This window comes from Corvus kubaryi, unplaced genomic scaffold (genome assembly GCF_017639235.1).
Source record: "Corvus kubaryi isolate FWS band 111438036 unplaced genomic scaffold, C.kubaryi_AGA036_p1.0 37395, whole genome shotgun sequence".
Taxonomy (NCBI): Eukaryota; Metazoa; Chordata; class Aves; order Passeriformes; family Corvidae; genus Corvus; species Corvus kubaryi.
In genome coordinates, this window is record NW_024581134.1 from 6,559,169 (window position 1) to 6,573,674 (window position 14,506).

The window sequence follows — 14,506 nt, forward strand, 5'->3', positions numbered from 1 at the left end:
ATGGATGGATGGATGGATGGATGATGGATGGATGGAGGGATGGATGGATGGATGGATGGAGGGATGGATGATGGATGGAAGGATGGATGGATGATGGATGGAAGGATGGATGGATGATGGATGGATGGAAGGATGGATGGATGGATGGATGGAGATTTGCTCAATTGATGCATCTTTGAAATTGACCTGGCGGAAAATGTAGCCACCATGAGCCTGTTTGGCTGTTGGGACTGGGATGGAATCCAGTGTGGCTTTGTCCCACTTTTGTGGATCCAACATTACTCCAAATTCATCAAAGAATTCCCAGGGAGTTTTCAGCTCTGTTGGCTCACAACTCCCTGTCTCTGGAAGATGCCGTGACCCTACGGACTACGATCCAAGTTAATGGTCCAGCCCAGTGCTTCCACCCTGGGGAGCTGTGCCAGGGCTGGACAAACCCTTGGGTGAAGAAATTTTTCCTAAAATCCAGTTTAAATCTATTTATCCTGGAGGCTGTGCTGGGCGAGTTGGGATGGGAGCCCAGCACAGGCCCAGTGACAGGAGCCATGATGGCACTTCCCTTTCTTTTCTCCCTTTCCCTTTTCCCAGCTGCCTCTGTGCTTTGTCCTCACATCCCTGAGGCTCATGGGGGACAAAATTTGCACCCAAATTGGTGCCAATATTCCCATGAGCTGCTGTGGAAATCATGGAAACCACCCACGCCACGCCTGATGTGTCCAGAGGCAGCTGGGAACGGGATCTCCAGGGAAGGGGAAGATGTTTGGCACCATGGAAGCGACCAGGGGGTCTGGAAACTCAGGAGAAGTTCCCAAGAGGTTTTATAAAGCCTCTTTTACAAGTTCTTCCAAGAAGAGTGGAGCAGGAATTTGGGTCCCTCTTGGGCTTCTGGAGAGTTTTATTAACCACAAGAGTGGAAGATGATTCATCCCCATCCCAAGAGAAGGCATGGAAGGGTTTAATGAGGGTTTGTTTGTGTCCACTCTGGGATTCCACGGAGTGATTGCAAGCAAGGCCCTGGAATCACTTCCCGGCTGCTATTCCCATGTTTTCTGAGCTTGGACACAAATCCCTTCACCCCACAGTGCCTCATCTTCCCCATCCCCCTCCAGAGCATCCTGCCCGCTCTCCAGCACTGCTAAAAACCCCTTGTGCCACCCCAAATCTCCTCAAAAACTCCTTGAATTTGTATTCTTAAGGATCGAGGAGTGTAAGCTGGAAGTGAGACACAAATGTTTCTAGTGCCTGATTTTTCCTCGGCTAAATGATAAAAAAATATAAAATATAATAAATCGATTGTGAGCCCTGCTGGGATGAGGATCCCATGACCCATCACATTGCAAGGATGTCCCAGAGCACTGCTGCTGCTCCATCCATTCCTTATCCCGAGATAACAAAGGGAATTGCCTGTGCAGGCAGGAATATTTAGCAGAGGAAAAATCCCCTAATTCATGGATGTCAGAAGGGTCCACGCAGGGGTTCGGATTCCTCGGTGCCACGGCCATGATTCACGAGCCAGGACTGGAGGCAGGAATCTTTCATCCTTAAACAAAGTGGAGCTAAAAAGTCCTAAAAAGGCAACAGAATCCCTGAGTGCCAGACTCCTGTGGGGCACGGAATTATTTTTAGGACATTTGGGGCACTGCATTATTTTTAAGACATTTGGGGCACTGAATTATTTTTAAGACATTTGGGGCATTGAATTCTTTTTAATCCTTTCTGGCTGCATCTCCATGGGTGGAAAAATCCCCCTTTGCAGCATCCCTGCTCCTCTTGGTGCTCCCAGCTCCGTCTCCCTCTTCCCCATCCTCATTTCTCCTTCATTCCCCGCCCCCGGGAAGGGTTTTCCTCCTGCCATTCCCTCTCTGGGGTTAACTAAAATCCCACCGTGGGGTTTGGAGTGAGAGGAGCTCAGGGGTGAAGGGGCTCCCAGCCTGGAATCACTGACCCCGTGCAGGCTCCCAGATTCCCATAAATCCGCAGGAAACCATCCCCAGCATCCCTAAACCCCATCTTTTGCTCTTTTCCTTCTCCTCCCTCCTCCTGAGCCGCCCAGGTCCGCCGGGAGCACGGAGCTCTGAGCACCTGAAGTTAAGAGGGGCGACAGAAGCGACGTCCCCTCGGTGGCCGCGCCTGAGCCAGCCCCGCGCTCTCCCTGGGTCGCCACGAATATCCTGGGAACTCCAGCCGCTGCCAGCTTCTATAAAAAGGGGTTAATCTGCTTCTGCCCGGAGCTCAGGTGGCTTTGCAGCCCTGGGGACGCAGCGGCCACACCCGTCTGACCCCGGCGGAGTCGGAGACTCCTTCAATAATTCACTGCCACATCTGATCCGGGCCATTTTTAGCAGCGGCTGCCACCTCGCAGCGCGGCTGTCGCGGGTTTGCGGTGACAGATCGGGTTGGACAAGGCAGGAAAAGGCTTGTTAATGGTGCACTTTAATTGGCTTTTCATTAGGGGGGCTCAGCCCGGGAGAGCGCAGGAAGGTGAGGACGGGGCTGGGAGCTCCTCCCGGAGTGGGGGAGCAGCTGAGGATCCGGGGCTTGGCGGCATCGCCACGGGAGGGTTTTCTGGGATGCTCTGAGGGGACCGGAACTGTCAGCGCAGGGATGATGGGAATGCAGTGTCAGGGACCTGCTTCCATCCCGAGCAAGGTTTGCCAAGTGAGTGTCCACCCATCCCATCCCATCCCATCCCATCCCATCCCATCCCATTCCTGGATGGACACTTTGGAACTGCTCATCCTGAAGCAGGGGTGTTCAGCCCTGCCCTGGGGGACAAAGGGACATTTCCCAAGTGCTGGACATTCCCAAGGGTGTTCTCTGCCCGTTCTTCCTGGCCTTCAGCAGTCTGAGCCTGCCTGGCTCCTCCATCTCCTGTCAGCAGCGTTTGGAAGCGGGGAAAGGAACCATTTTTGGAGAAATGTGTCCCAAATTCCCTCCCTCCTGCTTTCCTCCGGCCCAGGAGGAGCCTTGGACAAGAGCAGAGCAGGGATTTGGGATCTTGGTGGCCCTGGTGGATGTGAAGAGCATCCCTGCTCTTTCCAAGGGCTTTCATTCCTAACCGAGCTTGGATTTGCCACTGGATGAGTTTTTCTGGGGGATCTGCAGCATCTCCCTCAGGCAGTGCTCACTGCTCACTTCATCCTGACAAGTGACAAATGACATCCATGACAAGGGATGGGACGAGAGGAAACAGCCTCAGGTTGTGCCAGGGGAGGTCCAGGTTGGACGTTAGGGAGGATTTCTCCACAGAAATTCTCCTCCAGCCCTGGCGTCCCCATCCCTGCAGGGATTCCACAGCCCTGCGGATGTGGCACTTGGGGACATGGCTTAGGGGTGGCCTGGGCAGAGCTGATGGTCAGAGCTGGAGCCATCATTCCAGTTCATCTAAAAAGTCAGGGAGCAAAATCCCTGGAATTCCAGCTGATCAGCTCCTGTGGGATTCCCAGCTGGCAGGAAAATCCAGACGAGTCCCACTTTTCCCTGTATCCAGTTCTCTCTTCTCCCTCCCCCCCAGACATAATTAAATTCAATTAATCTGATTATCTGTACAGTCTATCAGAAAAAGAAATCTTAATAGCCTGCTCAGCGTGATGAATTAATAGAGATTAATTAGAATTCATTACATTTATCACCATCTCACTGGGCTGGAACTCTGCAAACATCGGGGGAAAGAGGGAAAATTCTCATTTTTAGTTTATAATTCATGTTGGATCAAACCTTTATCTCATCTGGACGTGTGTCACACAGAGTTCCATCCGATGTGACACCGGGGTGGGGACACACACGCCAAAAAATGGCCATAAATGGCTTGGGAGAGGCTCTCAGGGACTGTGGGGTCACCTGGGACCACCAGAGCCTGACCTGGGTGTGCCGGGCAGGATCCTCAGCTGGGGATTAACAGGAAAAGCTTTTCCAAACCTGCTTGGTGCTGGGTTGGGTTTGGATTTCGGGGTTGGTTCCTCCATCGGAGCTCACCTCTCACCCACCAAGCCTGGAACTGCAGCTCCCAGCCCTTTCCAGCTCTGCTGGAGGTCCCTGGGGTGGGGAAGGGGCCTCTCCGTGGGTGCTGTATGCGCAGGGATTTGGGAACAGCCCAGCCTGTGATCCCCATCCCTCGGGCTCACTGCACCTGTCGGCCGTGTTGACTCGAGGGCAAAGAGGAAGAAAGGAGGAAGTGGGGCCATAAACCCAAACCAGTTTAGAGCTGTGCCAGCTCTGGCTGTGCTGGACATAAATCAGCAGCGAGCGAAGGGAATGAGGCTGCAGGACCTCACAGGGATGGCCCGGGAGCACGCAGAGCCTTTCGGTGAATCCCAGCACCCTCTAGTGGGGTCTCCGCCTCTGGAGCATCCCAAAAAACCGCCGAGCATCCCAAAAACCTGGCACGCAGCGGAGGATGAGGGTGCGCAGCCCTGTCACCACCCACCAGTGACTCGGGATCCGCTCCAGAGCTCGCCAAGGGAGCTCACACAGAAAGGTGAAGGTCCCTGTGGCATCGGGAGCTTTTCCAGAGGGAAGGGATGGCCCTGGAATTGTCCACCCTGCAAAAATCAGGTCCCCACCGTGCCCCAGGAGCCCAGTCCCTCCTGTCCCCTCTGCCTCCGCTCCCTGGGATGGTCAATGCAGCCGTGGATCCGAGCTGAGCACCCCGGGAATGCTCTGGGTTGAAAGAGCCCCCCAAAAATCTGGGATGGAGCCAGAGCTGATCCTCCAGGCAGTACAAGGGATCAGCCACAGGGTTCCAGGCTGGGAGATCCCAAATGCTGCAGCTTCCCTGCATCCCTGGGTGTGCTTCCTTTCTGGCTGCAAAGGGAGAAACCCGGGGGGGTTGGGAAATCATCCTGTGGGAATTTGCCATGAAAGGATTTGAGGCAAAACCCATTCCCACTCTTCCCTCTAACAAAGCAGTGCCTTCCCAACCTCTTTTTTTTTTTTTTTTTTTTTGGAAGGGAGAATGTAATCATGGAATGGTTTGGAGGGGAAGGGACTTTAGAGCTCATCCCACCCCAGCCCTGCCAAGGGAAGGGACCCCTCCCACTATCCCAGAGTGCTCCAAGCCCCAATGCCCAGCCTGGCCTTGGGCACTGCCAGGGACCCAGGGGCAGCCCCAGCTGCTCTGTCTGACCAGACCTGGATGTGATCTTCCAGAGAAGAGGCTGCCCGTGCCAGGATCAGCAGTTCCTGGGTTATCCTTAGGAACACTCCAACCAGTTTTCCCAAACTGTGGAGCCATTTTTCCAGCTGGAACCCCGAGGCTGTGGCTTCCCCAGGGCAATTCCATGTGACCTCAAAAGCTGCTGCTTTGAGTCTTTTGGAGCTTTGCCTCTTCATTTGCAGAGCGGTTTTTGTCCCCAGGCACTGGGCGGGACCCACGAATAACTCCTGGGGACTTCATGGGGTGTGGAAGAGAACAAACGGCTTCTCCTGAAATATCTTCTCTCCCATAAATCTGGATTCTGCTGCTCTGCCCTTCCCTGACGTGGAAGAGCTCAGAACCCAGATTAAAACGCTGATTGGTGAGGTTTTGATAATCCCAGGTGTAATTCCTGTGTGGGAAAGAGGAGAGAGCAAAGATTTGCTTTTCTGGGTCTGCACATCCCGATCCCTCTCTGCTGCTGCTCCTCCAGCCATCCTCTCTGGAAGAGGGATGGGATAAGAGCAGGGGCCGGTCATGCCTCATCCATCTCCTGCCGCCCTGGCAGGGAGCTGCTTCCCGGCCTGATTCCCCACCTCCCGCTGGCTCCAGGCTGCTGCTCCACAGCCTGCAAGGGATCCCCCAGCAGTGGCTTCTCCACAGCCCTGCTCCTTATCCCGGGTGTGGAGAGACGGGCGGGAAAGCTGCGGAGTTTGTAAATCCGGGAATGTCGGGAGAAGTTAACGGGAGGCTTTGCACTACCCCGGCATGAGCTCTTGGATCTCATAGAGCCATGGAATGGTTTGGGTTTGGGAAAGGACCTTAAATACCATCTGTTGAACCTGTTTCCACCCTCCCAGCTTTTCAGAGCTGTCTGCACGGTGGTTCCACCCAGAAGAGCCCAGAAAAGGCCATTTCTCCATCTTCCCACTGGTTTCACCAATTCCTGCCCGGAAAACGAAGCGGGAACACCTCCAGTCCCAAACTCAGCTCACTGCCAGCAGGGAAGAGGGGAGGAATGGGCTCTCCTGGGATGCAGCTCCAGCAAGGAGCGTGGGTTTGTCTCGGTGTGCAGGGAGGCAAATCGAGAGCTAAAGACAAAGAGCGCCCTCGATTTCGGGCGAGACTCGGAGCACGAGAGCCGAGCAGGAAAAGTCTTCATGAAAAATGAACGAGGAGCAGGCGGCTGCAAGGAGCGGCGGAGTTATCTGGGGCATGAAGAAACCCAGCAGGCCAGAAAAATGTGAGCGGAGAGCAGCGGAGGTGAAAACGCGGAGGAAAAAAAAGCGAGGCTTGATGTTTAATTAATCACCCTGTTTGCATCTGAATGGCGGCGTCCTGCTGGGGACAGCGAGGGACACGCCAGGCCTGGCTGTGCCACCCCTCCAGTGCCACCGGGCCACCATGTTCCATTTGGTTTTCCCTTTTCCCTGATTTTTTTGGGGATGATCTAAATCCGTGGAGCCTGCGCTGCACCAAACCCTTAATGCTGAGCACCCACACCAGCACCCACAGGAGGGGGCGTTGCCGGGGCTGGAAGGGTTGGGACAGCTGGGATTTTCCTGTCTTTGGCACTGGGAGGTGAATTTTAAAAAGGGGGATGAAGAAAAAAAAAAAAAAGTCAGGAAAAGAAAGAAAAATCCCAAACAAATCCCCCCTGGAGCTGCAGTTCCGGGGTTAGTGGGTGACAGGTGAGCTCAGATGGAGGAAACACTTCTCTCTGAAAAGACTGACTCTTTTAAACCAAGAAATAGGAACTGGAGGTGATTTAACCCCGATTTTAACTCTTTCTAACCAAGAAATAGGAAATGGAGGTGATTTGATCCTGATACAGGTTCTTTTTAACAGAGAAATAGGAAATGGAGATGATTTAACCCCGATTTTGACTTTTTAATCGAACAAAGAGGAAATGGAGATGATCTAACCCCGATTTTGCCTCTGTAACAAACAAACAGGAAATGGAGATGATTTAACCCCGATTTTGACTTTTTACCTGAACAAAGAGGAAATGGAGATGATTTAACCCCGATTTTGACTTTTTAATCGAACAAAGAGGAAATGGAGATGATTTAACCCCGATTTTGCCTCTGTAACAAACAAAGAGGAAATGGGGAGCGATCTCGCTTTGCTTTGCCCCCTCTGCAGCTCCGATGCTCCTCGTGCACCTGGGGATTTCCTGCCCCGGCCTCACGCTCAGGGCTTCGCTCAGGTTCTTCAGGCTTCCTGTTTTGCTCTCAGGGCTTTCATTTCACCCACAAATCGTTTCCTGTTCTGAGACTCCTCACCACGGAACCCCCTGCATTTCTCCCGGTAAATCTTTGCCCGCTCTTCCCTTTCCCAAGGCGCTTTCCCCGGCCGCCGGCAGCTGGATGGGTGATGGGCGCCTCTCAGGGAATTTCAGGAAGCTTTCCCTGACATCTTCAAGTCTCTCAGGTTGTGTCTGGATGATGGGGTGGAGGGGGGGAGATCCTGCTCTGCTGCCGACAGCTTTTCAATTCCGGCCCCGGGAAGTGTCGCGCTTCCCAAATTAACTCATCCAGGAGCCCTCTATTACTCTGCCTTTCCATCATTTTCCTGGAGTTCAAGTGCTGCTCAAAATGAATTAGTGCTGGAAAATGGGTGTGGGGAGGGAAGTGCCATTGGAGAGGCTGAAAACCTGACAGGGATGGAGGAGCCAGGATAACCCAGAGAGGGCCTTCATTCAGAGGGATGCGGTGGCGACAGAAGCATTTCAGCATAAGTTTGTTTTTATTTTGGGGGAATCAGAGGCTTGGTAGGAATTTTTAATAACTGGGGGTGTGATTCCAAGCTCCTTAAATGTGTGGCTGAGCTGAGGGAGTAACTGGGAAGGAGTTGTTCATTGCTTTCAGCTCACTGCAGAGCCAGAAATTCAACAACAAATTCCTCCTCCAAATTCCCAGTGCCCGTTGTAAATATTATTATTATTATTATTATTATCATTATTATTATTATTATTATTATTTTAAGGCAGGCTGTATTTTTATTTACCCCTGGTTCTCACTCAAACATTTGCAGAACTCGAGGTTTTAGTTGTGGCCACTTGGGATTTTCCCCTCCCCACGCAGCCCAGAGGCTCTGAAAGAGCTCCTGGGTGGTCTCCGAGTGTTCATCCAGGACCTACAGGCCTTGAATTCCCAGGAATCCTGATGTTGCTGGGTCTGCTGAGAGTGGAAAAGCATCCCAATAACATCTCCTGTGGTGGGGGTTGGACAGAGAGGAGCTTTAAGATCCCTTCCAACCCAACCTCCTGCTACCCAGGCATCACAGAATTCCAGAGGGATTTGGGTGGGAAGGGACCTGAAAGCCCATCCCATTCCCCCCTTGCCCTGGGCACGGACACCTTCCACAGCCCAGGGTGCTCCAACACTCCCAGGGGTGGGGCAGCCACAGCTTTTATGGATCATCTCCCCGGCCTGGCTGGGTTTTGCAGGGAGATGCCCCCTGTGTCCAAGAGATTGAGGCGATGCTGAGGGATTTCCTTCCTTCCTGGATCATCCATCTCTAATTGAGGAAGGTCAGGCTGGCCAAATACCTGACCTGAGCGTGGCTTAGTGCTCAGGGTGCTGCTCACTCCAAGGCTGGATTGATTTTGGAGTTCTTTTCCAAGCCTGTTGCATGATTCCCTGGCGCTGCACAGACAGGGCTTCCATGGAAAGCCCAGGACCTCTGGAGCTGTTTGCAGCAGCCCTGGGAGGCTGCAGAGCTTTGCTCTTGTCCGGCCTCCAGCGCTGGCAGGACACAGCCAGGCCCATCTGGCCATGGGGACAAAGCTCCTCCACAGACATTTCCATAAGGGATTTAAGGATTGGATTTACTGAGAGAGGGATTAAGGAAGGCTGGAGTCAGCGGGAATTTGTGCCTTTAGGGTGATGTTAAGGTTTTGGGGAAACACAGTTTGGATGAGATCCTCCCTTTCTGCTGCTGGGGCTGGCAGAGCACCGTTAAAGTTGGGATAATGAGGGTTTTTATTAATGGGAATGTTCCCGGAGCTTTGGCAACACGCCTGGGGCTCCATAAACACGAAAATAAAAAAGAGCAGCTTCCCAGTTTTACACCCAGGACAACTGAAGCACAGCATGGCTGGAAGGAAAAATCCCAATGCAGATCTGCTCTGCTCCCTCATTACCTGACATTTCCTGCACTCAAGGCGAGAAGGTGCTCCCGCCACACCTGAGAGCTCCTGCAGCAGGTGAGCCTGGCTCCTCCAACCACTTTGGCTCCTCAGGAATTCGGAGGAGAGGATACCTCCAGGATTTTCAGTCTTTCCCCCCTCATCTGCCGTCCCATGGGATTAACTGATCATACTGATCTTAAATATTGGCGTATTCCTGCCCCCCTCCTGCTGGGAGGCAAAGAGACAGCCTGGTTCTCTTTCCTGTAATTCCCAGCCTGTATTCCTCCCCCCTCATTCCCGTCGTGCCGTGATGTCCTTTAGGCAGCTCTTTGCCTTTCCAGATGTATTTTTAGATTGCAGCCTCCTCCCCATTCACCTTCCTTCGGGCAGGATGACCTCTCCACATCCTCCTCTGCTGGTGCCGGGACACAGGGAATGGCTTCCCACTGCCAGAGGGCAGGGATAGGTGGGATATTGGGAAGGAATCCTTCCCTGTGAGGGTGGAGAGGGGCTGGAATGGATTTCCCAGAGAAGCTGTGGCTGCCCCTGGATCCCTGGCAGTGCTGGACGGGGCTTGGAGCAGCCTGGGATAGTGGAAGGAGCAAAATGGGCTTTAAGGTCCCTTCCATCCCAAACCATTCCTTGATCCTCTCTTCCCTTCACCAGGCCTGGAGCCTCTCCCTTGCCCCTTCCTGGCTCCTTGCACGCAGACAGCCGGAATTATCCCTGCCATTCCCAAGATGGGACCTGCTCACCGGCTGGAATTCAAACCAGACTTTCCCTGGCACCAGCAAACGCTGGCACAGCTCATCTCCAGCTGCCTTGACCAAAACATCATGAATATTCACGAGGCGATTAATTAACATCCTCCTGCTTTAATAGCTCCTCACAAGACACTCCATAACCCCGAGTGCCACCGGCTCCTCCCCATTCTGTGCCATCCCAGGGGCTGGCACATGGGTGGAAGTGTCACTCCAACCTTGCCAGGAGCGAAGGGGTTTGAGGAGTGCAGTGATCCCAGGCAGCTCCCCGAGGCTGCGATGCTGATTAGTGCCCACAATTAGAAACCCTCCAGGAGGATCAGGCTGGGCTGCAGAGCTGGGATGGTGCGGGAAGGGATTTCCAGCTGTGGGATATTCTAAGCTCAGCAGCCTCCATTGTTCTTTCCACTCATACGGAGCTCAGTGGCCAAACTGCACCTCCTGTGGCTGGAGCTCCCCTCCAGGAGGCAGCACCCCTTGGGAACGGGGAGATGGAAACACTTCTATGGATGGAAACAACACGGGAAAAGCCAGGGGTGGGTTTTTTCCCTGTCCATTCTCCTTCCCCTGCCAGGAAATGGGGCTGCTGGGTGATCCAGCTGATCCCACACTGCTTCCAGAGGGATTTCAGGGCTGAGCTTGTGGAAATCTTTCTGGGATTTCTCCGGGTGTTCCCAGTCTGGAGTGAAGAGAGCTTAGAGATTTCAGCCGGATGGGGATTGCAGAGGGAATATCTGCAGTGGGGGTGGGGTGTGTGCTGGATTTATCCCAAATTCTTCCCTCCAGTTGCTCACCCTTTCCAACTCAGCACTTCCGAGCTCATTCCCACAGGATGCTGGGAGTGCCAACGCTCTGAATAATCCCCCCAAACCGTCAGAGGAGAGCAGGGACAGCAGCTCCTTCAAGGGCTGTTAAACACAGGGCTGTGCATCCAACCTCCAGCTCGGGGAGCTCCTGGATCATGGGATGCTGGAAGCTGCCAGGGAACCCTGAAGGCACCAGAACTCCGGGCTTGCCCTTGGAATGCTTTTGATCCCAAGCATCTGCCACTGGCCACCATCAAAACCCATCACTCATCCCCCAAAAGTGCAGTAAAACGAGGAGGGGTTTTATAAAGTGGAATTTAAGGAGCAGTGCTGGGCCAGGACTGGTTGAACCTCATTAGCTGGTGTGTTAATTACCTGTGGACGTCTAGGCCGGCCTGGACTTTGAGCTGCACTTGGAGAAGCGTTACGAGTGGACCTCCAGCAGCTTGGAGGAGAGGAAAGCCTTCCTGAGGTGCTTGTGGAAGCTGAACCGGCGCTGTCCCCTTTGTGAACGTCCCCTCGGGTGCAGTGGAAGGTAATTAATGAATTAATTAATTAATAGCCTCATCACACTCAGAGTGCTCTGGGCTTTTGGCAGCGTCCCCATCAGTGAAAGGTGAATAAATTCAGGCAGTGGATGCGGGTGATGGGACAGGGTGAGGTGGTGCCAGGGAGAGAGGGGCAGCAGGAGCTGGGTTTGGGGGTCTGGAGGCACAGCCATTGCTTTACCCACTGCCCTTGGAGACACGGAGCCAGGCTGGGAGTATGAACACAGTTTGTCTCATTTCCAGGAATCTCTGGATGCGGTTTGGGGAGGTGAGCAAAGTGTTGGTAACACCAGGGCAGGGGCCTGGTGACACGCCCTCATCAAGAAATGAAGAGATTTGTGGATAGAAGCTGTATTATATATAGATATTATTTATGTGTGTATTTAACTCTCCAACACGCGACTTCCAGTCCATTTCACAGAAACACGAGGGTTTGGGCTGGGAGGGACTGTAAGGACCATGGGCAGGGACACCTTCCACCGTCCCAGGCTGCTCCAAGCCCCAATGTCCAGCCTGGCCTGGGATACTGCCAGGGATCCAGGGGCAGCCCCAGCTGCTCTGGGCACCCTGTGCCAGGGCCTGCCCATCTGCATTGTCAAAACCTTCCTCGTGTCCAATTTAACTTAGAGGAGTTTCTAATTTGAATCGAGGAGTTTCTTCACCTCTGGAATTTGTCCCAGCTTTGTGTGACACATCGGGGTGTCCCAGCACATGATCCTGGAGAGGTGAGCGAGGAAAATCCCAACCCAAGCCAAGCCCAATATCCATCTTGTCCCTCTTACGAAGCTCACCCTTCATCCCACATCCAACTTCCTTTGCCCCACTCTGTGATCTTATTCCGACTCTTGGACTCATCGCTCGGCCTCAGTGGGCCGGAATTTGAGCAGGGCTGCTAAAACGACCTCACCAAAAGGCTCTGGCCGTTCCCACATCTCCCAGGGATGCAGAGGCCCCAGGAGGACGGGAAGGAGGCTGAGCTCCGGGAGGAGCTGGGCGCGTACCAGGAGGTGACTCCGGAGGAAGCTGCGGATGTGCTGGAGCTGATGGAGGAGCACGAGCCCCTGCTGGACAACTCCGTGGCCTTCGCAGAGCAGCTGAGCCGGGAGCTCCAGGGGCTGGAGGAGGTACGGAGCCACGGACGTGCCTGGGATGAGGGATTGAGGCTCTGGGCAGCGGCAGCTCTTCCCTTCGCTCTGGGAGCGTGACCTGGGAGAAATTCCAGGAGCAAATGAAGGGAAGGGCCTGACTGTGGGGTGGGTCTGGGGATGGCTGAGGGAGGGAAAGCAGCAAAAGGGATCCCTAGAGAAGGAAAAGCAGCATCCAGGGAGAAGGAAAAGGGCGGGCAAATGAAACAGAGCTGGAAGGAGATTGAAAAGGAAAATATAAACCAGGAGGAAGGGCCAGTAGAAAAGGCACAGGATGTTTCCGGAATTCCCTGGGAGGGTGGGGAGGCCCTGGCACAGAGAAGCTGTGGCTGCCCCTGGATCCATGGAATTGTCCAAGGGCAGGCTGGACGAGGCTTGGAGCAGCCTGGGGCAGTGGAAGGTGCTGGAACCACATGGTCTCTAAAGTCCCTTCCATCCCAAACCACTCCAGGATTCTGTGCTTTTCCATAGATTTGAAAGGGAAAGGGAGAAAATGAAACCAAGGAGCTCAAGGATCACCCGCAAGAGGATCCTTCAGCATCCCTGGCTCCCGTCCCTGAGTGGATGGAACTGGATGGGCTTTTAGGTCCTTTCCAACCCCAACCATTCCATGATTTTTGACTACCGAGCTTTACTGACTCCATGGGAGCTGCTGTGATTTATTGCATTTCTGCAGAGGAAATTTCCCCTTTAAGTGCTGGAACAAAAAACCTGGGAAAGCTGCTGCGAGCATTTATCTGCTGCTGAAATGTCTGGGATTTTATGGTTGGTAACCAAGGAAAAAAGGGGAAAAAAAATAAGCCAAAGGAAATACCCTAAACCATACAAGAAACCACAAACCCTAAATCCAACCTCCTTTGCTGCAGTGTTTGCTGTGTTCCCATATATGACTTATTACACACTCGGAAGTTAATCTGGAAGCCCAAACTCCCGAGGCTTGTTCCTGTCAGCTCCTGACGAGGAATTCAGGCACTTTGTGACTGTTCCCAGCTATAAAACACCCTGGGAGAGCAACAAATACATCTTTATTAAGTTTTTGGAGATGAAAGACGCCACTGAATACATTATTTTAATGCCCTCTAATGAATAAATGTGACTTCCCACTAATACAAATTAATTAATGAACATTTCCATTTCCGAGCCCTAATCTCTGACATTAAATGTTATTAATCCCAGCGAGCTGGACCAGCCCATGCATCCATTTAAATGTTTTCCCCACATCCCAGTGGTAACACCTTGGCTTCCTCTCCCCTATTAATCACCCTCCTCCAGCCCAGCTGTTCTGGGAATCACAGAAATCCCTGCACTGGCAGCAAGGAAAAGTTGATTTTTCCAAAGGGAAGGACGGCACGGCCGGGACACCGGGAGGCCAAAGGCTCTGATTTGGACATTGATATTCCTCCAGAATTCCAGGATCCCAACACATGTGGAACTGCAGGCAGCTCGCAGCAGCTCTGTGCTGCCTGCAGCTGGATTCTATTCCTGTTCCCGGAGTTGGAGCCTCTGGAGAGCCCCTTCCAGCAGCGTTGTCCCCTCGGTGTCACCGGGGATGCTCCCCGTGGCCACAGCCTGAAGGGGTGGCGGGGACAGGCTTGGGGGAGGCTTCTGGCTCTAATTAAAGAACAATTAATAAATGGGAAGCTCTGGGCAGAGCTGGTGGGGCGGGATGGAGTCCCTGGGTGTGCTGGGGAAGCAGAATTCTGGGAGCGGGGCCGCGCAGGTTGGGAGCATCGCTGGTGCTGTGGGAGATGAGTGCCCATGGTCAGAGGGGCTGGGAGAGCTGGGGGTGTCCACCTGGAGAGGGGACCTTAGAGCCCCTGGCAGGGCCTAAAGAGCTCCAGGAGAGCTGCAGAGGGACTGGGGACAAGGCATGGAGGGACAGGACCCAGGGAATGGCTTCCCAGTGCCAGAGGGCAGGGCTGGATGGGAGATTGGGAAGGAATTGTTCCCTGGGAGGGTGGGCAGGCCCTGGCACAG

The 14,506-nt window shown here is 53.5% G+C and overlaps 1 protein-coding gene across 1 annotated transcript in view; it reads left to right on the forward strand.

The window, feature by feature from the left end:
• Window positions 1–6,301: 6,301 nt before the first annotated feature.
• The window catches only part of LOC121670095 (exocyst complex component 1-like), a 21,361-nt gene continuing 13,156 nt past the window's right edge, over window positions 6,302–14,506 (forward strand). The window contains 5 exon segments of the mRNA XM_042039862.1: window positions 6,302–6,377; window positions 7,344–7,444; window positions 11,226–11,332; window positions 11,334–11,371; window positions 12,324–12,508. Of these exon segments, the coding sequence (XP_041895796.1) occupies window positions 6,302–6,377; window positions 7,344–7,444; window positions 11,226–11,332; window positions 11,334–11,371; window positions 12,324–12,508 (507 nt within the window).